The following is a 24,838-nucleotide window of genomic DNA, read 5'->3' on the forward strand; positions in this document are numbered from 1 at the left end:
TGGGCGTGCCAGTCCAATCCATCTATCCCCCCCAACCCCAATCACACGAGAGAGGACTGGGAGGCGGCCTTGCTCGGCTGTCAAGACCTGAAGGCCCAAGAGGCTCTGGTTCAACGGGCGCGGGCAGCGTTGCTTGCCAATGGAGCCCCGGAATAGGGATTCCACCTAGTGCTATGAGGGTAGGAGGCCAATAAGGCCCCAACCCAATCACCTCTCTGTAACCATTTAATGGTTATTAAATGTTTTCACCACCACCACCACCACCACCTTCGCACTTCTGCAAGGCAATGTCAGTCATCCAGTGCGCGAGGGGGCTGCATTCGGGCCTTTCCGATGATCGTATGAAACCGCATGAACGGCCGGACAGGTATCGCCTTGTGCTTTCAGCAGTAGCGACTGTGTGCACGTACTCTGTTTATTTCTCTCTATCTCTCTTTCTTTCTTATTTGTCTGCTGTCATCTTCCACTGCCCCCTCCCATAAGGTCGTGCCCACCCCCCGCCCCGCCTTTCGGAGCGCATCATTTGCTATATTACATTTTTTTTTTTTGCGATAGCAATTATATGGACACTCTCGGATGATATTTGCCGTCGCCGTCATGTTCCGGATAACTATATGTACCTATATATGTAAAAGGGCATAATGAAAAAATCAGTAGAACAAAATTAAAAGAACATGCCCGGGACATAACCTGCGATTCGAAGCAGCGACCCCTCGCTCTGCACCAGGCCGCACAGCCTAACGCCACCTAAAGAAACGTTGCACAGCCACTCGCCATGCTAGTGTGATAAGATTAGTTTGCCGTTCCGGCGCCAGGGGGCGTCGATGTTGCAAGGAAATAAATACGGCGCACATGACCTGCCAGTCAGTGTGGAACCAGCCAACGTACGTGTGTGTGATTCGGTCCAGCGACCGGCATGGCCCAGGACTATCCGGTTATCACAGCTAGTTCCGGTGATACAACGGCGAACTATTTACAAGCACCGTATCATTTACCACGCAGATCTCGGAACAGCTTGAGCGTATCTTCTATCACCTACGCTTTTTACATTTCCTTTCCAATTGAAAACTGCCTTTTGAGATGCGCAAGGAAAAGTCGCCCCCTTCTGTTTCACTAATGATGTAGAAGAGGGAAAAAAAGAACACGGGGCGCACATAATTAAAGCCCCTACATAAAACAAAAGTACCGGAACCTATTGTTATTTTCTGCTGTCCTCCACTCCTGTGCTAATTTCGAGACTAACCCTCCCAAGGCTGTCTTTTTGCATCATAGAGAGGCACCTATTCCCTCTATGTTCAATATAGCTGTATATATATATACCTGACGATTGTCATTGGACTATTTACTCGTTAGTGAGCGTTGTCCACGAGTTAGTTGACAAACTTACGGCTATACCACCGCACTTGGAAATGCACGGACGTTCATATTTACTCATGCGCACGCGCCTACTTCCGCTCCGCTATCTATCTATTTCTATATTTATATCTATTTAGATTTCTCTCTCTCCCTCTGTTCACTCTTTCAGCGCTTAACTTCAACGGCTTCTCCACACTTCGTGAGTTCCTGATGATCCTGCGCCTTGAATTGATTGGTCGAGTGGAATTGACCGGTAGTGATTAATAACGGACCTGCTGGTGATCGATCACCGATTATCGTCGTTACAAATTAACGAGGGGGCCGTCTCATTCCTCAGATCCAACGCCCATCGCATATACGATGCTGGCTGGCACGTATACAGTGCAACGCTTATCTTCCGGTTCGCGCGCGCCTGGTAATAAAGGAGGAGGCAAAACAGGAAAGAAAGAACCCGGACACGTGCTTTTACGTGCACTTCTTTCTAGATATTATTATTATTATTATTATTATTATTGTTGTTTTTTTTTTTTGCTTGGTTCGCGCGTGCAGCGGGGTGGATTAAAGAGAAGCGACCGAAACGTACGTCTCTCGTGCTCGCACAAGGAAATCGGTGGCCTGCTCCCGCACACCGCCGAGAGTGGCGGCGTCCTTGCCGCGTCTTCGCTCTCTCCCCTAAGACTGCACATATAGCGCCTCTCTCCCTCCCCCTCTCGCTCTGCAATCGCTCGTAACTCGCAGTTTGGAAGACAAGGTTGGCAGTGCGGAACACGCAAGACGGCAATCAGACTGCTGCTTCTGCGCGATTCGTCCACTAGTGAGACAAACAAACAAAAAAAGCAGCATACAACTCAAATAGAAATCAAGCCCGCCACGCGTGCAGCGCCGTGTACACACATGTGGGCGTTGTCTCTCGTCCCTTTTTTGTTGTTGCCTCTTTCTTCGTTGGCGTCGTGGTCTTCAGCGTTGTTGTCGTTGTTTTGGCGGCGCGTCACGAAATTCTGCGCTCCGTGCGCTGCTCGGCTGTGCACGAAACATCGCACGACGCGCGCTGGACGCGACAGGTGACAAGCACAACACACGACGCAATCATCCCACCTGGATGCGTGTAGTCTGTCCGGCTAAAACGGTGCAGTGTTCGCATAGCTATAGTCCCTGTATAGTTCGTAATCAAGTCTTGTCGGTCGACTTCCTTCATAGGCCTCTGCTTGTTCCTTCGATAGTCACTTGACTTTCAGAGTGATGTATATTTGTTTTTTCTTCTTCGGGTATTATACTGATAAGCAGTGAACTGTGACGAAGTTCATGGGCACTGAGCCGTCGTCTTAATTTTTCTCCCGTCCCCGGCATACGGATAACCACTATAGTTATTAGTATTAGGAGGTCTTGGTTGCGACGGCGTTTATTCGAGGCAAGACCTCGGAAAACGAACGGGCAGAGCCTGCACCCAGACGATGACGATGATAATGACACGCGGTGACAATGAGATATACAAGTGGATGATGGTGATTATGGTCATGCAGGGATGAGGACGAAATAAATAACAGACGCCCACACAATAGTTGTTCTCGTTGAATTATATTTAGTCTCTTTCGGCGGTTTGCTAATAATTCGCGTGGAAAACACGTGCGACCTTTAGTTAACCGAGTAGTAAAACTTAATGGGATGTTTTAGCGTGTTAGGAGCGCGCGGCCGACTTTAAACGGAGCGTCCGCAACTGCTGAACGCGCCTTGCAGAGCGTGTATATACTTACAATTACTTAGAAACTTGCCTTGAGCGTATATTTTCCTTCAGCTTTTATTTTATTTTTTTTAGCCGAGTTACGTAATCCCGTCCAATTTTTCCGACAAGCTGCACTCAAGTCGCCTTCAGTGGTTGCCCTTAATTTCCTGATGCGTGCGCTTGTTGCCGCGCTGTCAGGTGGATCGTAGACACGCCCATTTCATGCGTGTATGCGTCTATAGTTGCTTCGCGGTCCGCTGCCATTGTAGCTGTATGCTTATGCGCACGTTCTCTCACTGGACAGCACAGAAACGGCCGGCTGAGATGGCGTGGTCAGGAAAGAAAAAAGTGGGCCATGGTTTTTCAAATCTATCGTATAACTGTAAGGCCGGTGGCGTCGCGCAGCGGAATGTGAGCAGTGTTTTCGGAGTCGTCGAACAGCGTTTTCGGACTCCCATATTGTGATTGTCAAGCTAAACTGCCCGCGTTCACTGGTGGTCTTTTGATGCGCCCGACGCCGACTCCAGTGGAATGTATAATGTTGTGATGCTGTACAATGTTGCGGAGCCTTTCGCACTCCGAGAGGCGCGACCTGCAAGCGTGTCAGAAGAGATGTGGGGACTGCCGATATGCACTAGCCATGAGCTGAACAGTACTGACTTGCCCATACTGATTTTGTGGTCCCAAAAAATTAGGGATGTCAGCAGATAGACACCGCACTTGGCGAAGGATGTCGAGTGCGGTGCCTTTCACAGTGTGAGTAATATCATGCGCTTAGACACGTTATAGCCTGTTTATAGTAAATCTGTAAATGAAGCAATTAGTAATGCTGTTCAAGAAGCAATCTTCTCCCTACCAACTGGTATATATGGCGCATTACCGTGAAGAATACATTGCTGAGCAGACTGACACAAGAAGACAGAGCGCTCTGTTCGGTCATTTAATTTTTTTTCCGGTAACGCGCTTTACCAGTTCAAGTATGACGAACCAACTCACCCGCATTTTCAACACTTGTGGACTTCTCCAACGACTTCTCGTCATCAGTAGCTGCTCATTAGAATTTTTGCGTCCACAATTTCTAAACACCCTCCGAGGTGGTCGAGTGGTAATGACGCGATCGACTGCCGACCCGCAGGTCGCGCGATTGAATCCCGACTGCGGAGGTCGCATTTTCGTCGATGACAGAAGTGCTTGAGACCCATGTAATTTAGGTGGTAGGAGTTTCCGGAGCCCTTCAATATGGCGTTTCCCGTAATCACATCTTGGTTTTAGGATGCTAACCCCAACAATTATTATGGAATTCGTAACACAGGTGTGTCAAGGTAGCCCTCGCGGTTGGGACCAGTCACGTTCATAAGCGGTCATATGACTGCCGGTAACACCTTGTAAGTAATTACTTTGTGACAGTTATAAGCACAGGTATACTCAAGGGGGTAGGGTCACTAAAAGAGTGTGGCATATAGGCTTTGATAATAATAATCGTTGTGGTTGAACTTCCAAAAACTACCATATGATTATGAGAGACGCCGTAGGGAAGGGCTGCGGAAATTTCGACCACCCGGGGTTCTTTAACGTGCGCCCAAATATGAGCAGACGGGTCTACACCATTTCCGCCTGCATCGGAAATGCAGCCGCAGCAGCCGGGATTCGATTCCGCGACCTGCGGGTCAGACGCCGAGCGACTTGGCCACCACTGTGACGGGTATGTATAGGCTTGGAAATATAAATACGAAATAAATCACACATCCTTTTTCTTTGTTTGTTTTTTGAATGTGCCCCAAAAACAGTTCGTTCTTCTGGGAGCACATGTCCGTGCAGGTAACCTTGACGGTTCTCCTGCCGTGGTCATCTCACCGAGCGGCCGCACACATGGCCGAGCAGCTGCTCACGCGTCGGCGAGTATAAGGCGAAGCGTGTCATTCGTCACGCTCGCCGCCGTGCGTCCGCATTCCGAGAAACGCGCGAACACTGATGGCTGCACGTGATAGCCTTTAAATCACGGAACGCGAACGTGTGCGACAGATTCCAGAGGAGGAAGAGCGAAGAATCGTCTATGAATTACTACACCGCCGACGAATTATACTACTCGATGAGCTGAGGGTTGTGGGAGTTCCACTTACTATACGTCAATCCTTCGTCTATCGTGTTTCATCGAGTCACTATTCACACCAGCATACGAAATTCCACAATCACCTATCACAAGCATTGAAAACAATGTCTGTTGCATCCGCAGTCCTCTCAGTATTTTATATTTCACGTCGCATTGCAGCATTCCTGCTTTTGCGTCTTTCTAACTGAAGTTTTTTGTTGTTCCAGCCTGCTGTTCACAGCATCCACAGACAAACACTCGGTGTGTGGGATACACACGTCGGTGTAAGAATCAAGTGTCTCATCTATCGTGTTTCATCGAGTCATTATTCACACCAGAACACGAAATTCCACAATCAAACGATGTCTAAAGTGGTTGTCAGAAAAGCACATCTGTAGGTGTTTACAGGTGACATTTTTTTTTTCTCAAAGTTCCACCATCGATAAACAACGTCGGTGGTTATTCGGACGTTAACATCTTCGGAATCTCGAGACTAACTTTAACATCAAGTAACCTCTTTCTCATTAATAAATTTTTTTCGTGGTGATAACACGCAAAAGAAGGCTGCATGAGAAACGCCTATCCCGACACCGCGAAATCAATACTGAATCAATCAACAAAATACTCGAAGAAAGAAAACAGAGGTAATTGGACACACTACGTACAGGTGCAGTCGCCAGCGGGCAAACATTCTTCGTGGGCAAACATTTTGGGAGGTCACAGCATCGCCGCGAATATGGTAGAAATATTTTTCCAGTGCTCGCAGGTAAAGTAATCATGAGCTATATTTGTTATTGATGCACAGTGTGAGATACGTTGGATGCAGCTTCTGCAACATCAAAAAAAAAAAACATATCTTATACAGTACTTTTAATATTGAAATGTATTCTCGTTCCTCTTGCACTCCAATCTTTGTCGTTGAGCCGTGCACCTAAATATTTCGTTCCATCATTGCTTCACGAAATGAGCAACAGCCGTGTATATATATTGTGAGCGCTGACTATGTACGTACTTCATCTTCATATGAATAACCATATCATTACAATGATCAACACCATTTGTTACGCGTGCTGGACCGCTTTTGGTCTGACTCGTCGGGATCGAAATATAACCGGGCTACCGTCGTGCCGGACGTCGTCTCATAGGTGGTGGAGGTGCTGGGTATCGATCCCAGTACCTCTCGCATATATATACAAGCCTCGATGTAGAGATGAGCTCACCCGTTGAGAAGTGGGGCCAGTTCGTGGGCGGGTCCTTGGTCCTGGTACACGAGCGTCTCCACCATGGAGCCCTTGAGGCTGCCAAACGACACTCTGTGCAAGGGAAAAAAATCACCGGCGTTAATTTAGAACCGAAAAGTAAACACCACCATCTCTGCTTTACTGACATAAAATCAAAGTTAAAGGGTCATTAAAAAGAAAAATACTGTCTCGTATTTGTAAATAACCCTTTCACAATGCCAAAAGTGCCACAAGAAAACACTTGGTAAGTGGGATAATACGCAAATAGACAATATAGGTGTCGCAGCCACCTCGAAATTCTCGCGTCAACTCGCTGTGACGTCATAGATTTTTAAGACGTGTACGAGAGAACAAGCAGATCTTGATTTGTAAAAAATGAAGTACCCTGTACTCTGTAAGGGTGCCAGTGGCTTAACGGAGTAGCGTCAAGCTGTTAAGACATCGCAAAAGGGACATTTTTTTGTTTCCTATGCATGTAGTGTTAACGTTCTCCGCATACTGCAGTCAGAGAACACGTATAAACTATTTTACTTTGATGCTAAAGTTTCCGTTGCTGAGCATCTGCGAGCAAGCGCCGAGAAAGCGCCACTGCAATGGACGTTTAATTTTAAAATAAACCTTGCTCTCTCTCCTTCTCTTCTTGCATGAAACCTTTAATGGTAAATTTAAAGACGACAGTGAAGTTTTCAACGAGCATTTTAGCATGGTATATACTAATTCATCATTTTCCTACAGTGTCCCTTAAAGTGTCGTAGAATTAGCGAAGTATTCTTTATGGATATTGATGATGATGATGACGACGACGATTCAAACCACTATCACTGTGACGAATGTTGCTCGTTAACTCAACATTATACGTAAGCAATAGTCGTAGGCTGCGCTGAAGTTACGCCATGGCTCTTGTTATAATCGTCATAACAAGTTGCGGTGTTTAGCTACCACGTAAGGTCTTATGGCGGAAGCGCAGCTGTTGGAGGCCAGCTTGCCTAAAATGAGTTTCCTCGGCCAGATGGCACTTGCAGGAGCAGGCCTCCGCGGAACGCATCCTTTTCGCAGCCATAACAAGTCTGCGAAGCCGCTTCTTAAATAAACGGACGAGCCGGTGCTGAAAGCGGATGATGAGGAAGAACAAGCCAATCGCCGGTGTCTGCCCACGTTTCCGTTAGCTCCTCTCGCAGAAACTTAGTCGGGGGTCTCAACGCGCTCTGAAAGGGGACCGTCCTTCTTTTTATTATATTTATTGGCATGGTATATAAGGAGAAGTTTAGGTGCAAGTAAGGCGCCGGCTACTCCTTAGCTCTTCCAGGTGTCGAACATACGCCACACAAATCTCTTACAGTAACACTTGTAACTAGAGAACAGGGATCCCACTTTAAAACGAGAATATTGTTACGCTGAAGCGGTAACGTGTGAACGAACGAAGAAGTGAACGAAGTGGTCTGTCTTGAAAGCAACTCGGTGACGGTGCGGCTACCCTTCGCTATTCATCCTTGAATAAACATAGCCCATCGTAACAATATACAGGGGAAACGCGCATATATATATATATATATATATATATATATATATATATATATATATATATATATATATATATATATATATATATATATATATATATATATATATATATATATAATGAACGATGTGTATACTTAAGGGCTCGTTTTTCCATGTTAGACACAATAATAATTAGATTTAACAGACAATAATGCCAAGGGAAGTATAGGGGAAGTTATTAGACCGAATTGTAATGTTACTCTGAAGAAAGAAAAGAAGTGGGTGAGAAAATAACTTGTCGTGGGCAGAAACCAAACCGGCGACCTTCGAGTGACGCGGATATTGTTACGCTAAAGCGGCAACGTGTGAACGAAGGAAGAAGAGAATGAAGAAAAATCAGATCGAACGAGTTATTTCATTATTCAGCCAAAGCCAGATTTATATTAGTTAACGTATACACTCTATAAAGAAAAAAGAATCGTCTGTTACTCTTTTAGCTGAACACTGGCTTTCCACATTTATAAATCTCCTTAAAGACTCTCCTTAAACACCTGCCACGGTAGTCTAGTGGATATATGGCTCTCAGCTGCTGACCCGAAGGTCTCGGGAACGAATCCCGGCCACTATGTGCGCATTTTTATGGAGGCAGAAGCTAGGGGCCCATGTACTTAGATTTCTGTGCACGCTATATAGAGATCTCCAGGTGGTCGAAATTTCCGGAGCGCTGCACTACGGCGTCTCTCATAATCATATGGTGGTTTTGGGATGCTAAACCCTAGCAGTTATATATTACAGCTATCTTCGGAGATACACCGAGACTCTGTTTTGAAGGTTCACAATACTCTCTTGGAAGAATGTGTGAGGCGCAACTCTTCAAAAGAGTATTAACGCGTACCTTTGAACAGAACTGTAGACGCGGTAAGTCAGTGTTCTCCGAAGAGAGTGGCAGGTAATCACTTCGTGGGGGTGCTGACACCCCTTGTAAAGTTGTTTGCGCTAGGTGGCGCACGTGTCTCGCCCAAAAGCCGCATTTAGAGTTGCAACCGCCGGGCGATAGATCGCGTTGAGTACCACTATCATCAAGGTTGTTACAGTGGTAGCGCCTGTGGTGACCCCTGGTGGAAGGCAAGCCTTGGTGGCGGGCAAGAGTTGAGCGAGTCTCTTCTGCGCGTGGCGGTTGCCGCGAACGGTTGTCTCTAGCGTGGGTCCTTGGCGCGTGGCACCGCGGGCCGCGCGTCGGGGGCCCTCGTGGTAAGTCAGATGGTTGCGAAGCCACCTTGTGTGTGTTATTGCGTTTGTCATGTTATGGTGTGTTTGTCGTGTTACTGTGTTTGTCATGGAGTGTACGGTAATATTGTGTACGGATGTCCTAGCGTATTGATAACGATTGATGTATCAATTCGGCGGACGACATCGTCGTTGTAAATTAGTTAAATAAATGTGTATTGTTCTTTGGTTTGCACCGACCTCGTCTGCTGCGTCCGTTCACTCCAAGAGCCTGGCGCTCGCCACAACGACCCCCCACCACGTTTTTCTATTTTCTTAAGAGCTTACGCGAAGCGGCCTCTTGAACAAAAGCTCAGAGAATGTGTAGGCGAGAACGGACGCCGACTATGTCGTTGCTGATATGCGTAAGCAGCACTTTCTCGCGCACCCAGTGACAAGTGCAAGTCACACAACTGCGCGCACGCATCGCTGAAGAGATTTGAGCGCGCGTACGGAGAGCGATAAGTCTCTCGCATGCCGCCGTCGTGGAGAGAGCTTGCGTAAACAAGTTCGCGCAGCTCGCCAGCTTTCTTCCTGTCTGCAAACAGCGACGACTGCGTTCGCAAGTTGTTCGAACGCCGCACTTTCCGTAAGCGCGCGTTTCCTCAAAGCGTGTCTCAGTCGCCATGACAGCATATACGGTGTGACTTATCGTTTATTGTTTTGTATTTATTATGTATTTATTTTTACTTTAATCGCACGACATATGAAGTATGAATTTGTGGTGTTTCTTTTTCTTTTGTCTGGTACATGCGTTATTATGAAATAATTTGCTATGTCACTCCTTGTGTTCGCTATGAGTGTATGAAACACTCACCCCAAACAATCTTTATGCCATTTATTGTTTCGACTATGTCCCCTTGTAACTGCCGACCTGCTTGGACCTAAATGTCTACAGTATGTAATAAATAAATAAATAAAATATCACCAGCGTCACTCATACAGCACATCTCGGCTCGTATGCATGCAATGTCATAATGGTGTGTCATGTAGTCACGGTGCATGATAAAAACGGGTATGAGCCGCGAAAATTGGTTCAATCCCACTATTTGCCACCGGTCCACTAAAATTGGAAAAAAAAGGCAACACTTAACCCAACAAATGGTGTCAGTGGAAGGTGTCAGTGTAGCTGAAGCAGCCTTCCCTGCATGCTTTGCCCTCCCCCAGTTTTTTTACTTTCCTTTTTTGTATTGTGGCCAGATTGCTTTGTGGCCACACTGCGCTGTCATTCTGACCACTAACAGGCCGGATTAACGTCACTTACCTCCTAACGTACTTTTATCACCATCTTCCACCAATAAACGCACCGGATTGCCGGTTTTCTTACAGGTATATCGTGAGCCCAATTGATGCGCTAGCGTTCAGTTGAACATGCATCGCCCTGTCGACACCAATCTATGCCGGCAACTGACAAATAAGGGGTGCGGATTCGGTCACAATGATTTGGACAAAGTAGTATCTCTAATAAATATTTTGATATTAATTTACATCATTTTAGACATAAATGCACTACTCCTCGCGACTGATCTACTGAAAAGCGTGCAAATCGTGAGTCGCTTAACTATTTTACCTATGTGGCAAAAAATGACGTGTGGGTATACTAAATTAAATAAAGATGCATTATAAGACGTACATAGGTCAGCGAGATCACTGATGAGTCGACTCACTCAGTCAGACTCAGATTCCTCCTTGAGTCTCAGTCTGAGTGGGTCCAGGTGAGTAACATTCTGGTGAGCTTCAGCCCGAGCAAGTTCTGCTGAAGAAAATTTTCATGAGCGTAAATCCGGCTATAAGAAAATTTTGGAGTCCAAGTGAGCCCTATATAAGAGCGAAATATATTTTTTGAGTGAGTCCGAGTTTTGCCGCGGCATATGAGCCGTCGAGTTGCTGCAGCATTCTTTGAGAGCCAGGTAGAATATTAAAGCCCTTTACAACGCTTTCAAAAGATGAAAACATGGCAAGTCTTGCCAGGAACGTATCTGGCACAACTGGTACCGCAGGTGTTTATAGAGGCTGGCTGGAAGCCAGGTATCTTTGTTGAATAACTGTCAATCATCAAGCATGAAGTTATCCAGGCTAGTTGTATTTCGCTCGTAAATAAGTGCCTATGCGCTGAAAAACCGTGGTTTTCGCGCAAAATAATGCTCAGGCTCTTTGCTTTTCGGAGCGTTCGAATTGTTCATAAAATTCCTGGTGAAATGAAAAACTTAGGCAGGTTGGTAAGGGCTCATCTTTGTCAACCGACAGCACTAACTAATTGAGGAAAGAAGATCGCCGACACGAGCGCTGACTCACAACTGAAAATAAATATTTTTTTCGAATTAACTTCCACTTGTGGGTTAGCGCTCCTATCCAGATAGTCATTCCTCGTCCTATTATCGTTGTATGTTATCAAATATGAATTTTGACGTGTTGACTGCGGGTTTGCAGCAGGTTTGCACAGCACGCGCATCCATCAGTCGCGTCGACCGTCGACGCATCGGACAGCTTCAATGCGCGTACGATTCCCACTTGCAGAGTTGCAAGATGGTAGCAAACTAACAAGCAAAGAAACATCACGAAAGAAACCCCCCAAAAAAAGCGGCGAGACTTTAGCGAAGAATGCCGAAAAATGCGGAAATCGAATCAATTTTTCCCATTCGTGAAAATATTTTTAATCGTAATGAAAATGTGACACAAATAAGAAGGGGAGTTGAAAAAAAAATCACTTTAGTTAATTAGCACAGCGCATATAAGTATAACTATGATCGAAAGCACATATTTTATTTTAACATTGTTTCCAGGGGCCATGTGACTGAATTAATGTCACTTATAGATTCCCCGCATGGTAAGTATGACTTCCAACACACAATGTCATCGACGAACGCGCTATCGGTGATCGCCACGATATTTCATATAAAATGCGAATGTGCGCAAGAAAACGTGCCAATTGACTGTAAAATTCTACAAACCACTAGGCGAAAGAAGAAGTCTAAATCCGCTCATAATAAACGGAAAGCAACTCTGCCCACTTGACCACACGTACCGACGCCGACTATCACGTGCAGTACGTTGCTCTCGGATTGCGTGCTGGCCTGTAAACAATGAACGCCACGCGTGTACTGGCCGCGTCAGCGTGTAAAAAGGGACACCATGCCGGGTACAGCGTTAGCCGAAGTGTGCGCGCATCTCAGCCAACCCGTAGGCTCCCTCCCACGGCGCAGGTGAGTGTCGCAACGGAGGCCTAGCGGGAGAGAGATGGGCGGTGCGCTTGTTTTGTGCGTGCCGGGCATGCTCTGGCCGCGATGACTCACGCGAGTCGGGCGAGAATCCAGCCGCCGTCTCCGCGCTATACTGTCTATAGTCGTGACCACCGCGCTGTTCGTATTACACTCAACGATACGTTGTTCCTCGAGCGTCCCGACTGAGCGAGAAAAGCTCAGAGCTCGTTCCAATCAATCAATCAATCGACCAATTAATGAACATAAGATTTACTATCATAGCCTTTATCTGTCTTCATGGTGACTAATTGCCGCACCTTTCATGTCAGCGCACATCGACTATCGCCAGAAGGTTCATGTTTCCACAAGTAACACACCTAAAATTGCTAAAGAATGGAATAAGCTTCCTCGATCTGTAACGAGCATCCGTGACCACATACATCATAAGTGCGGAGCACTTCAAGGCATGGAGTTTCTAAGAATTAACTAGAGGGTACTCTGGCGCTGCGATCGTTCAGCGACCATGGGTATGATGGGTAGCACATGGATTTGCCTGTAGTTCCCGTACTTGCGGGTCTCGAATTGCACGTGTGGTTCGTTTATTGCTCTGTTTCGGTTTTTGTTTCGAATAAAAGAGCAACCTTTTTGAACTTTGCGTGACCCGATTTGAATTGATAAGCCTAAATGATTATGGTGGTGAAGCGTAACTGATAAACAATTGCTGATTGTTGTTTCTCGACAAAACAGCTTCGAGCCGTGCGAAGCCAAACGGAAAATAAAGTACGAAGATTAGGCAAATTCACGTGCTACCCATAATTTCCATGCTCGCTGATGCGCCATGCGTTGCAGCTAACATAGACACTTGTGCCAGTTCTCCCTCTAGTGTAATTATAAGAAACTATGTTTCAAGGACCCGGGTTGTCGTATGCTGTCGCATAAAAAAATTTAAAAAGAAGTACGCGAGAAATAGGAAGAGAAAGAAATGGACGAAAATTAAGATGAAAAATAGAAACAGTAAACAGAAGTAAAAACAGTAAAAAAACTGGGAGATGTAACAGGAGAGAGAGAGAAGAGGAAAGAAAAATAATATTGAAGAGAAAGGAGGTAGGTAGGCTGCCCAGCTCCGCACACTTCCTCTAGGGTTGTCACCAGGATCTAGCCGAATTTAGGAAATGCACTCGAGAAGCAACAAAGAAGTACTGAATTGCGCTTAATGTCCGAATTCTACTGGTGGGTCTAAAACTACGAAAAATAGAAAAAAAAGTGTTGTCCATCCGTTTTGAACACACTGAGTATAAAACGCATAACTCGGTCGAGACCTAAGCCGAAAATACGCCAAAAATTAGCCATGTCGCCATTGTTACCTTTAAGTCACCATGGGCTTCCCAAATTCGCCAAATTGGCTAAAACTAGACGCCAGTGGCAGCCCAGGTACAGAGTATACATTACAGAGGATAGGGGCTGTCGTACATGAACACATCAATGTAAGAGGGGGGGGGGGGGGAGTCTTGACTGATCAGCTATCATGACTTACACACTACGGCAGCAGTGCGTAAGCATATGAGATCATAAGCAGAATAACATACAATAAGTATAGAAGAATGTTCGCAGAAATACAGCAAAGCGATAGAGGCGGAAGTACCAAAGACAATGGAAGCTTGAAGAGCCCCGTGTTGACCAATATCTCTTACAAAATGGTCCAGTTGATTATTTAGTGAGGAAGGCACTCAAAAAAATTCATCTTCCCCCTACGATGAAGCTGCATTTTTTCAAAGTCTGCCATCTGCGGCTGTCTGCTCCATTGTTATTCTGCTTGAGGCCCATTAGAATGCGCGGATCGTCGGGCTACGCGCGGGGGCGCAAGAGGATCCGCCGCGCCAGTCTGCGACGCCTCTGCCGCGGCGCTATGTGCCACCACTACCCACCGCCGCCACCAGCCGAGAACGAGGCGCCCCCGTCGCGTTCTTGGCGCATGACCGCAGTGCGAACCCGAGAAGGTGTATTTCCTTCTCGGCACAGCGACGACGACGCCGTCTCGCGTGGGAATCCACCGTGCGCGTCCAGATCATCGCTCGCTCTCTCAGCCGCGAGAAATAATCCGGCGAGAAAGACACAAGGTACGCGCGCGTTATGCATTACGCATCAGCAGCAGCAGGCGCCCCGCGGTGGGCCTTGGAAGCGAAGCGTGCGGTTCACCTCCTTCCTGAATTTGGAATAGTCGCGGAAGGAACGCTCCGTGCGCGGCATTACATTAGCACCGACCACCGCGGCTGCATGTGTGTTCTCGTCGCATGTTCACTTCCGCGGCGTATGCCTGCCTACCGCGCACATGCGTATTGCTCGTTCACGTTTTGCTTGCTACACGTTGATGCGCGAACATTCGAGCGTGGAGTCTTTGGGTGTAAACAAGGTGTCCACGTGAAGTGTTTGACAAACTCTGATCACGTATAGGCTCCTTTCCTCTATCGAGTACCCTTACCTCGTCTTACGGTTGGAAAACAAGGTTGATCTCTATCTTTCGGCTAAAACAGAGCTCAAGGTGGTCCACAAGTGCCCTCCAAGGGGATTTTAAAGTCTACTGGAGTAGATATCATGCTCGGAATTCTGCGCTGCATGGTGGTGTGCCTGCCATCCGCGCCTTGCAAAGACCAGGGCGTGTGGATGTTCCAGCCCCATTAACGTGCGATCTGGGGAAGGGCCAAGAATGCTGTGTGCGCCGGTGTTTCCCACAGCAAAATCGCTCCTCTTCGGTGCTTTATTCGCCATCGGTACACCAACACACCATGACGTTGCAGAAGTGTTTCAAGAAGGGGTGTTTCAAATAGCAGAGTTTACCATAGAGGTTCACGTTTTTGTCTCTGGTCAGAAAGCCTTGGTAAATTTTATCGGTGAATTCCGACACCACTGCTGGGCACAGAATAATTTTTTAAGCAAACTTTTGACTCGTGATATGCATAGTATGGATCGGCGTCGACTACTGGGACTTATCCTGTTTTCGTTGCGCATACCCATTTAGGAACTACGATATTACACGCCGACGGGACATGGTTATAGGGGAGAAGAACCTTAGGGTGCTTCGCCTCTAAAGAACGATGCCCTCTCAATGTGATCCTCTACTACCTTAATGGTGTGCGTTGTTTTGTAAATTGTCATGGTAATGCACCTTGCCGCTGAAGATATATCTACGTGGAATAGATGTAGCAACTTCTACGTACGTGTTAGGGCACTTATTGATCGTTTACTTCTTTTATTTTTCTCCTCTCCTACTAGCTCTCATTTCTTCACTCCGCTTTCCCATTCCCCCAGCGCAGGATAGTCAACCGCGCACGTGTCTGCTTAACCTCTCTGCCTTCTATCTTGCTTCCTTTCAGAGACGAAGCCAGAAGCATTTTTTTTTTCTAGGGAGCGGGGTGTTCAGTTATGCTTTATGTATGTTCGTGTGTGCGTTTGTGTGTATTCGTGTATATATACGCAAGCGAAATTGGAAAAGGAAATTAATCGCATGGTGATTTTGGGACGTCAAACCCCACTTATAAATCATCAAACTAAATTGAAAAATTACGACGGGGGGTGAAATCTCTCTAGCGCCTCTTGGTTACGCCCATGCTTCCTTCCTTATAATCGCTTATTCGTACTTATTACAGATGAAGATGAACTAAATAAAACTGTTCAAATAAACACTCGTGATTGTTCAGTACAGAGACGTTCGGAGTACCAGAACATACGATGACATTCGTGAAGTAGCATGCTTACTTTCCGCCAACAACTCTTCGTATCTAGGTGACGTTTTCACCTGACATATAAAGCAACCAAAAACATAACGCCTGTTCATGCCAAAATTATATTGTAAAAATCTATATTTACTGATAATTACATGCCGCAGAAATGGCAGATGTCAGACTGAAACGTGTTTGTTAGTCAGTGGTTTAGTTAGGTTACTTGTTTGTTGATCAGTTTGTTTGTGAGTTTGTCTGCTTTTTTGTATCCCTAACGTTGTGGCATATCTACACTCAGGAGAATATGCCAAGACTTCGTATCGTAACATTTATATAATAATTATTTAAAGAATGCTTAATAAGAAAAAGGAAATAACGTATAAGACATCAACGAAATTCTGTTCACTTATTACTTCGTCATTGTCAACCCTTGCTCCCTCACAGAGCGGATCCCGCTACTACCATGTGCAAGTAACTTACTACTCCCTTGTGACAATACAGAGGCGACGCAGATCACGTGTTTTGGCGCCAACGGAACGGGTGATCGAATAAGTAGACTCCAGTGAATGTAGTATACATTGACGTATTGCGCGTAAAAGGCGCACGTGTTCTTTCGATTGCCAAAGCAGTCCTGTTGCCAGGCGCGCGATCGAATGTAGAGAGAGACGCGGCAGGTGCGCTTGCCGTCGGGCGAAAGGAATTCGCGCGCCTCTCGCTTTTGCGATAAGCGCCGCCGCGACAAGGCGTCGTATAAAGCCGAACGCAGCTGTTTTTGTGTTTGTCGAGGGCAACGCGACGAGCGCGGCCGCAGATGGAGGAGGCGCGTTGGTCGTATCTTCGAAAGCAAAGGGGCCGACTCTGCCAACAGGTGCGCACGTTTTACCCACATAGAAGAGGTGGGAAACCCACACGACCGCCGAAGCGGAAAAGAGGGTTGTTCAAAAAGGGATCGCGTCCTGGGAGAGAATAAAGCCGAGATTTGCCTACGAATGGATGTTGCGCGCTTAACGAGACAGTGTTTGTAAGATGGGACTCCGTTAGAAAGTAATTTACGACCGATTGCTCTCAATGCGAAATGCAGATGGCAGCCACAAGGACAGGAAGGGAGAAAGGAAGGAAAGACAACAAGAGAGAAGGCAGGGAGGCTAACCAGGCACATTGCCGGTTTGCTGCCCTTCGCTCGGGGAATGGGAAAGGGTAATATAAAGATGAGGGAGCGAGAGTAAAGAGAAAAAAAGAGACGAAAAATCTTAGCGACCCTGCAAACCAAACGCACGTTACATTTTTTTAGGAAACGTGTCTTAAAATATGTAACGGGCGTTTCGTTTGCAGGGTCGCTACAGCAGTTTCGAAGCCATTGATGCATAATATAACAAAATAGATAGGTAGATAGATGATAGATAGATGATAGATAGATATGAAACAAATTATTCTAGAAGTAAGTAAACACTCACTTCCCTGTCCCACAGTCAGTAAACTCTGTTAACAAACCTCGTTGTCAACGCGACATGAGTGTTGTCAGCCAACAGTTGTGCCCGCGTGCGCTTTACCAGTCGTGGACGCGTTATGAAAACGAACAGCGTGAACCGCACGCAAAACGCAGTAGTGTATGTGCGTACGTAAAATGAAATGGAACATTTGCAATAGTTTCTTTTACGCGCGCAGCTGGCGGTAGTTCTAGGCTACAAGTGGAGAGGTGAATACAAACAGTGTTTGAATGTACGCCACACGGACATAGAGCCTTTCGTGTATGCATTCAAAAGAAAAGCAAGGAGGAGACGATGGACGCTTTTGATGAGATAATGAAGGCTACAGCCTCGAAAAAAAAAAAGACAAGCCCGCTTGTCGAAACGTCGACTCTAGCATCTCTGTTTTTGAATTCCTCATTGTGTTCGCATTATGCCACGCGATGAAGGCAGCTCGTTGTCCATGAATAGATTCGATGACTGGCAACGCGACCGTTATGGTTGATGTGATTACCAAGTTTGGCAGCATCTGTCAAAGTTAGTACGTATTTATTATTACTGTTTAGAGCAGTCTCCTAGCCAGAGGGATGAGCCCTTATATTGACACAGGCTATTGCCATTGCTCCGCGCAACGCCGACGTCGGGAACGAAGAGAAACGCTAACGGCACGACTACGAGCGACGAAGCCAGCCGCAATGCACGAGCCGGCCCTGGATGCGCAGGGTACTCCACCGAACATATAACGCGCGTGAAGAAGAAGAGAACGAGGGTGTTCGAGGCAGGGGCTCACGAGGACATACCGACCTTCGAATCTTATTGATTGCTGTGCGTCGTTCACTTTGGGCACAAGTTCGCCCTTAAGAAACGGTGTAAATAGAACATCCTTGTGAGGCTGCTACAATTGCTACAATATGCCTTATAAACACCCAACCCCCGAAATTTTGATTGAGGGGGTTGCTTCACCTAACATAAATTGATTATTGGTGTTCTCGAACCGTCGATGCCGTCAGCAAGTGCCCCCCCCTCCAACCTCCTCCCACCCCCACCTAAAAAAAAATTCTTGGCGTCGGGCCTGGTTCGGAGATGAACCACCATACAATGAGCTTTCTTTTCCGGCTATCTTGGGAATGTCTATACGGGCATCGTCACGTAATACGTATGCTCTAACAACAACAAGGGGAAACGAATCACATAGGCAGAGGTAGCGAAGCAAAGGTAACGTGGGACATGAAAAAAAAATAAGTCAGCTGCATTTCACACACTTTGTGATGTTTGAAGGCAAAAGCCTGCAGCTCACTTGGTAATCCTCTGCACTATTCAGTAGGGCACCATGCTTCTTGCAATGTATAAGAAACCACAGTGTAAAGAACGCGCCAAAAGTTACAGTTACGTTGTCATGTCCATTTCAACGTTTTATAGTATGTGAGAAAGTCACTTTCAGACAGAAATACGCCTAGAAGTTGCTTTCGACTGCGGTTGTAATCACGAGAAACATTCCCCGCATTAACAGTGAAGCAGCTAGTGGACGTTACAGACGCAGAAACGGGAGTACGAGGCGCGAAAATAGTTCTGCAGCTCGCGACGAACATGTAATTTACTGCGATTAGGGCTCTCTACTCTAGTTGCAAGACTTTCTCGAACCAACAACGCGGAGCCGTAAGATATAAGACGGATGTATGGAAAGTATCGAATAATGAGATTTAACCGGCTTGCGTATCCTAGATCCCAAAGTTCACCTCGATTTTGCTACATCTAAGATTATTTCGTCAAGTACCCCTTCTAAAAGCCGTTGGTTGGATCTCGCAGTTCCTGCACTTGAAGGGAATCGCCCAAACAATGCATTACCTCTAGTTCTCAATTTCTTAATCGCGTGTTTGGCTCGCGAAAACATCATGTCCCTGAAATTTCCTATTTTCGATCCTCCAGATGCTGCCAGGTGGAATACCCCCGAAGTGTACCACGTGTATTCTACCGGTTGTTGTGGTTCGCCGTCGATGCACGAGCACATCATGCATGTCCCCGTCCCCACAGTAGCTGTGCGGGCAACAAGCTGCTCGAAGTGCAACGTGACAGAACAGACGGAAACGAGCGTCACATAGTGATAGAAATAATATAATAACGATATGTGGGGTTTCGCGTCCCAAAACCGAGATGTGATGGCGGAGGACTTCGGAGGAAATTCCGACCATTTGAAGTTCTGTAACGTGCACATGCATCGCACAGGTCCCTACCACCTCGCCTCCATCGAAACGCGACCACCGCAACCGGTATCGAACTCGCGACTTTCGAGCCAGCAGCCGAGCGTCCTTTATAGCCATGCACTGATCCACCGAGGTGGACAGCTTCACACGGTGAACAAAGAATTAAAGAAGGAACAGGAAGGGCCGGAGACAGAGACAAGTGTGGATTAGTGGCGAAAGAAAGCCGACAGCGAAGCCGTCCAGCGGTATAATTACAGAAAAGAAGTGGTGCAAGGCCAATTTCCTTAAGTTCTTCCGCACCCCTCGCAGCTCGGCCGGTGTCAAGAGCGTGTCGCGCGGATTCGCATTTGCGGTGAGGCCCCAATTTGCCACCCGCCGGGCGCGTGCATTGTTGCGTGGAATACAACAGAGACTTTATCTCTTCCCTTTTTATTTGCTGCCCTCTTTGTGTTTGCACCAATATAACGAGCACGTGTCGTCGCCGCACGGTTTCTTTGTCCGCCATGTTTCCTCTTCGAGCTCGACAACGTCTCATTGTCTCATCTCTGTGCGGGGTTCGTCCGCACGCTTCCTGGTCTTCGCGTTTGCTACCACCGAGACCCTTTATTTCTCTTTTTTTTCTTTTTTTGCCACGTACGGTGGGGGGGCGCTGACAACCGCACCTCGCGGTGCAACCAACCCGCGACTGACAAAAATGAAAAGAAAAAAAAAAACCGTACGTGCACTCTTCTTTGTAATTACGGGACCATTAAACGTGGCTGGATGAAAGGCTGGACTCAAAACTAGAAAAGGGTGTAACTGTACTGCAAGACTCTCGCCTCGCTACAGTATAAGAGCACGTGCTGTACTAACACTTGTGACCATATAAACAGGCTGCGTGACTCTGTACGTTAATTGTAGTCCGAGCGGGCAGGTCTTTATTTCTGGTGCTCAATGGTTATTTTTTTCGGGCAACTAGTCTGAGCGACTCACCTTAAGCAGTGTCCTATTCTCTTTTCCTTTATATTGCCTTCTGTTGCTGCCACTTGATTTTTTCTGTACTATCTCTTTGCTATCATCTTCTACGTCTCCTACCCCCTTCGGCAACACAGGTTAGCCAGCCCGTTTAAGAGCTGGATAACCTCTCTGTCCTTCCTCTTCCTTGGTACTCAACGGCTCGTCTGATTACAAGTGCCACGCGCTGAAGCAAGCCCAAGATACGCAATCGTCATACGAGGGGCGGGCAGCCTTTCGAGGTGGAGGGCCTAGCTGCGTGAAGCAGACACGAAGGATGTCGGACCTTGAGCGGAAGGAAAGGGGGGGGGGGGGGGAGGTGTTGAGTGGTTTGCAGACACAGAGGAAAAGTCCGGCGGATTGACATTGGTGTACAACGCACAAACACAAAGATGGCTAACGTTCTAGATGATATTGATAAATTGTGGCTAAATGTGAAAATGTAAAACAACGCCAACTGGAAGAAAACTTTCTTTGTTCCCGCCAAACCTGATTTGAGGTCATAACGGCGATGTCGGCTTTAAAATGGGAAGGGATAAGGGAAGTGGGAAGGGTATTTTTTTAGCATGTTGAAGATGAACTCCCCTGGCTTTCGAAACGTTTTTTTCAGGGAAGGGGTTCGACGCCGTGCTGACGACCGCAGGTCGCGGATTGCTACCCTATAAGCGATGTCTTGTTTTCAATCCACTCGTCCCATTGGTTCTGGCAGAAAAGTAACCGTTGCATGTGCAGGCGCATCGAAGCAGAAGTTGCCGTCACCTCAATCAAGATAGCGACGCTGTAACGGATGTTTATTCAAATCCCGGCTGCGGCGGCTGCATTTCCGATGGAGGCGGAAATGTTGTAGGCCCGTGTGCTCAGATTTGGGTGCACGTTAAAGAACCCCAGGTGGTCTAAATTTCCGGAGCCCTCCACTACGGCGTCTCTCATAATCAAATGGTGGTTTTGGGACGTTAAACCCCACATATCAATCAATCAATGTAACGGATGTTTCCTCGCAAACCTGCTGTGATTCTTTTTGTTTGTTCTTTTGTTTCTTTTTCATAAAGTATTCTTCTCGTCGTAGTAGGCTACGAGTACTTTCTCGCGCGCATGCGCATGCAACGAAGGCAACAGGTGGCGAATATTACAAATATAACGGGGTCACCCGTCAGCCGAGATTCATCTCGGCGGTGCTCCTACAAACGACTCGCTTCTCCGTTTCTCTCGGGGCGGGCTACTCGTCTATTTAACGAGACCACCCGAAGCCGCCATCAAAGGGGGGTCGCCCAGATCGCGCAGCGAAAACGACAGCCACCCAGAGCAGCACGGCTTTCTTTGGGCTCCTTTCTTGTTTTTGTTTGGGCGCCCCCAGCCCAACAAAGGTGCGCGCCCCGCTTGGCCCACAGGGCACGATCCGGCTGTATGCAGGCGCGCACGAGCGTGCCCTCGCCATTCAGAGGTGGTCCCAGGGCGCAGCACGACACACACACACACACACACACACACACACACACACACACACACACACACACACACACACACACACACACACACACACACACACACACACGCACACACACACACTGCTGCATCGTAGCCGGACATTCTTCACGTGACACTATAAAACGGCACGCGCGTATGTACAGGGTCCATGGGCGCACAAACACAACTTTGGCAGCTGGTACGGCACGCGAACGTCCCACATAGGACGGCTCGCTTTGAATGGTTCATTCGGCTGGCGTACGATCCGTTATGGAAGGGAGGGGGAACTCACCGCGACCCCCCCCCCCCCTTTCACGTCTCCCGTCGTAGAAAGCGGCTTACACTGGGCTTCTCAAAGCGTGCGCAGGGGTCGTCCCCTCCCTGCCGGCTTCTCTCGTCCGCGTACAGTGAACGAGATGGAAGACGCAACGGTTTCGAGAGCGGCTACTGCAGGCAGCGCCAACTGGTCAGGGACCGTTTTTGCTCCTGCCGGCTGTCTTCCTCGCAATCTCTGCAGTGCCACTTTGCGACCTTCGCGCGGCCGAGCGATAAGCAGGAGACCTTTAGAAGCAGGACTTGTGTGAAAAATGGAGGAGGTTGGAGAACCAAGCTCTTGATACACGCGACTGGGCGACCGCGATCTGTCGCGCGCAGAGGTGCATGGCTTGGTGGCGACAGCGCTGTCGTGGTTTATAGCATAGGGTGGCTGTTGTAGTGAACGATCGTTCGCGGTGATCTATGGCTGCCCTGCACAGCAGTGCACGTGGCAGAGCACAAGGCTTCTGTTTCACACATCATGCGCAACGTTGCGGAAGCTAGCGCCACTTCTTGTAGTCGATGCGTTCGCAACAAGAAGTAATTTGATGTCCTTACCCTAATAGTTTTATTTTTTCTTTCGTTATTACGGCGAGAAGTGATTGAAGATATCATGTGCCTTGCAAACAAAAACGCCGTTGAACGTCTGTTATTATGTGGCTGTATAGCTTAGTTTTTTACGTGACGTCACATGGCGGCCACCTGGACTTTCAGTGTCAGTGCAGGACAGGACACCACGGGGTCGTTCGGTACCCGCGTTGTTTTGTGCTCAACCTGCTTTTTAGGGGCGAAGCTCCTAAAGCCGTTGTTTGTTCTTTCTCTGTGACCGGTTCGTTACCACCTTTGCAAACTGCCCACTACTTCGTTCTTCCGAACTTTCCACTACACCCCATCGCCGATCCACCTCCTCACCGACTATGAAGCACCTTCGCAAACAAGAAGAGAATAAAAGTTTATTTGTGTATTAACGCACAGTGTTACGTCTTTCTGGTGATTTAATGGGCTAACTTTCACGGGAGAGTTGCGGTTTACCGATGATCTCCCCCTTTATAGAGTTTCGCCCAGATATCATCATTCATTCCGTGGATATGGCGTGATTTTTTTCTGTTCGCCAGTCGCGCCGAAGGGGAGCACCACGGTACATCGTGACCGGCACTAATCAGATGTCACGCGAGCGACCTCGAAACACGCGGAGTTAAGTGTTTATCTGGCCAAACTTTCTGCAGAGTAGTAGTAAGTGATTCTTAAATGAGAAAAAAATATATATAAGTGAGCCCCGTAACTGTCCCTCAAGAGGAGGACACCTCAACAGTATACCTCACGAGGGATAGGGGTAACGAGGGATTAAAAAGATAGAGATAGAAGGAGCGGAAGGAGAGAGCGAGGCGCAGGGACAGCCACGTACGGAAGTAAGGAGAAAATAGGAAAGATGAACACGGTCGCAGGAGTCCGAGGACGGGGCACCGCTCGGCGAGAGCTCTTGTCGGCGTCAGGAGATGGCGTAGGGCGAGCCGGTCGGCCAAAGCTGCGCGGTCGTCGGAGATCGCGGGGGCACAAACGGTCGGCACGAAATCCAGCAAGCGAGTTCACAGCGTTGCACCTGATGTATGCTAGTTGGTTCATGACCATTGTGGAGGACCAGCGCTGAAAATGGGACCTGTATGCGTCCTGTATCCGCGTGTCCTGCAGGCTGTATGTGTCCTGTATGTCCTCCGTCCCGTTGTCTATGCTGCTTCAACTCAATGTGGCACAGCGCTGCTACGCAGTAGTAGCATGCATCTTGTTCATAAAACGAAGGCATGAAGAACGTAAAACGGTGGCATCTCAAGAGAACATTCATGTTTGAAAACAACACCCTCCGCCACCAACTCACACTTCTGTGAAAAATGCACTAATATGCGCTCGCTTTTAAAGCCCCGAGCAGCTTACTCGCAGACGAAAGTCATCCGGTGGGGTGGTGGTGGTAGAAATTTGTTTTTCATTTTGAAAGGAAAGGGGTAACGAGACAGAGATGAGAGGTTGGTACACTCGCTATAGTCCTCTGCAACCTTCTCTGCCAAACCCAGGATGGTCTCCTGGCCGTGTGGTTTCAAGCTGTGCAAGGCCTCCCGTTGCTCTTCATTACTTAATGGCATCCTTAACCTTGTTTGCCCTTAATTCTTTTGGCGGGGGGGGGGGGGATTCTTTGTGCGTGTTGTCCTAATACTTATCACCTCAGAAAAGTATATACAAACAAAAATGAGCCACTGGTGCAAGTGTTTATGGATTACCAAACATCGCGTCAAATTAAGTCGTCAGGGCTCAGCGATTG

General features: G+C 47.5%; 1 protein-coding gene across 1 annotated transcript in view; it reads right to left on the reverse strand.

The window, feature by feature from the left end:
- LOC119164834 (uncharacterized) overlaps positions 1-24,838 on the reverse strand; it is a 155,105-nt gene that overhangs the window by 113,697 nt on the left and 16,570 nt on the right. The window contains exon 2 of the mRNA XM_037417036.2: positions 6,386-6,478. Coding sequence (XP_037272933.2) covers positions 6,386-6,478 — 93 coding nt within the window. The remainder of the gene's footprint in view (positions 1-6,385; positions 6,479-24,838) is intronic.

The sequence above is a fragment of the Rhipicephalus microplus genome, chromosome 9 (assembly GCF_043290135.1).
Source record: "Rhipicephalus microplus isolate Deutch F79 chromosome 9, USDA_Rmic, whole genome shotgun sequence".
Lineage (NCBI taxonomy): Eukaryota > Metazoa > Arthropoda > Arachnida > Ixodida > Ixodidae > Rhipicephalus > Rhipicephalus microplus.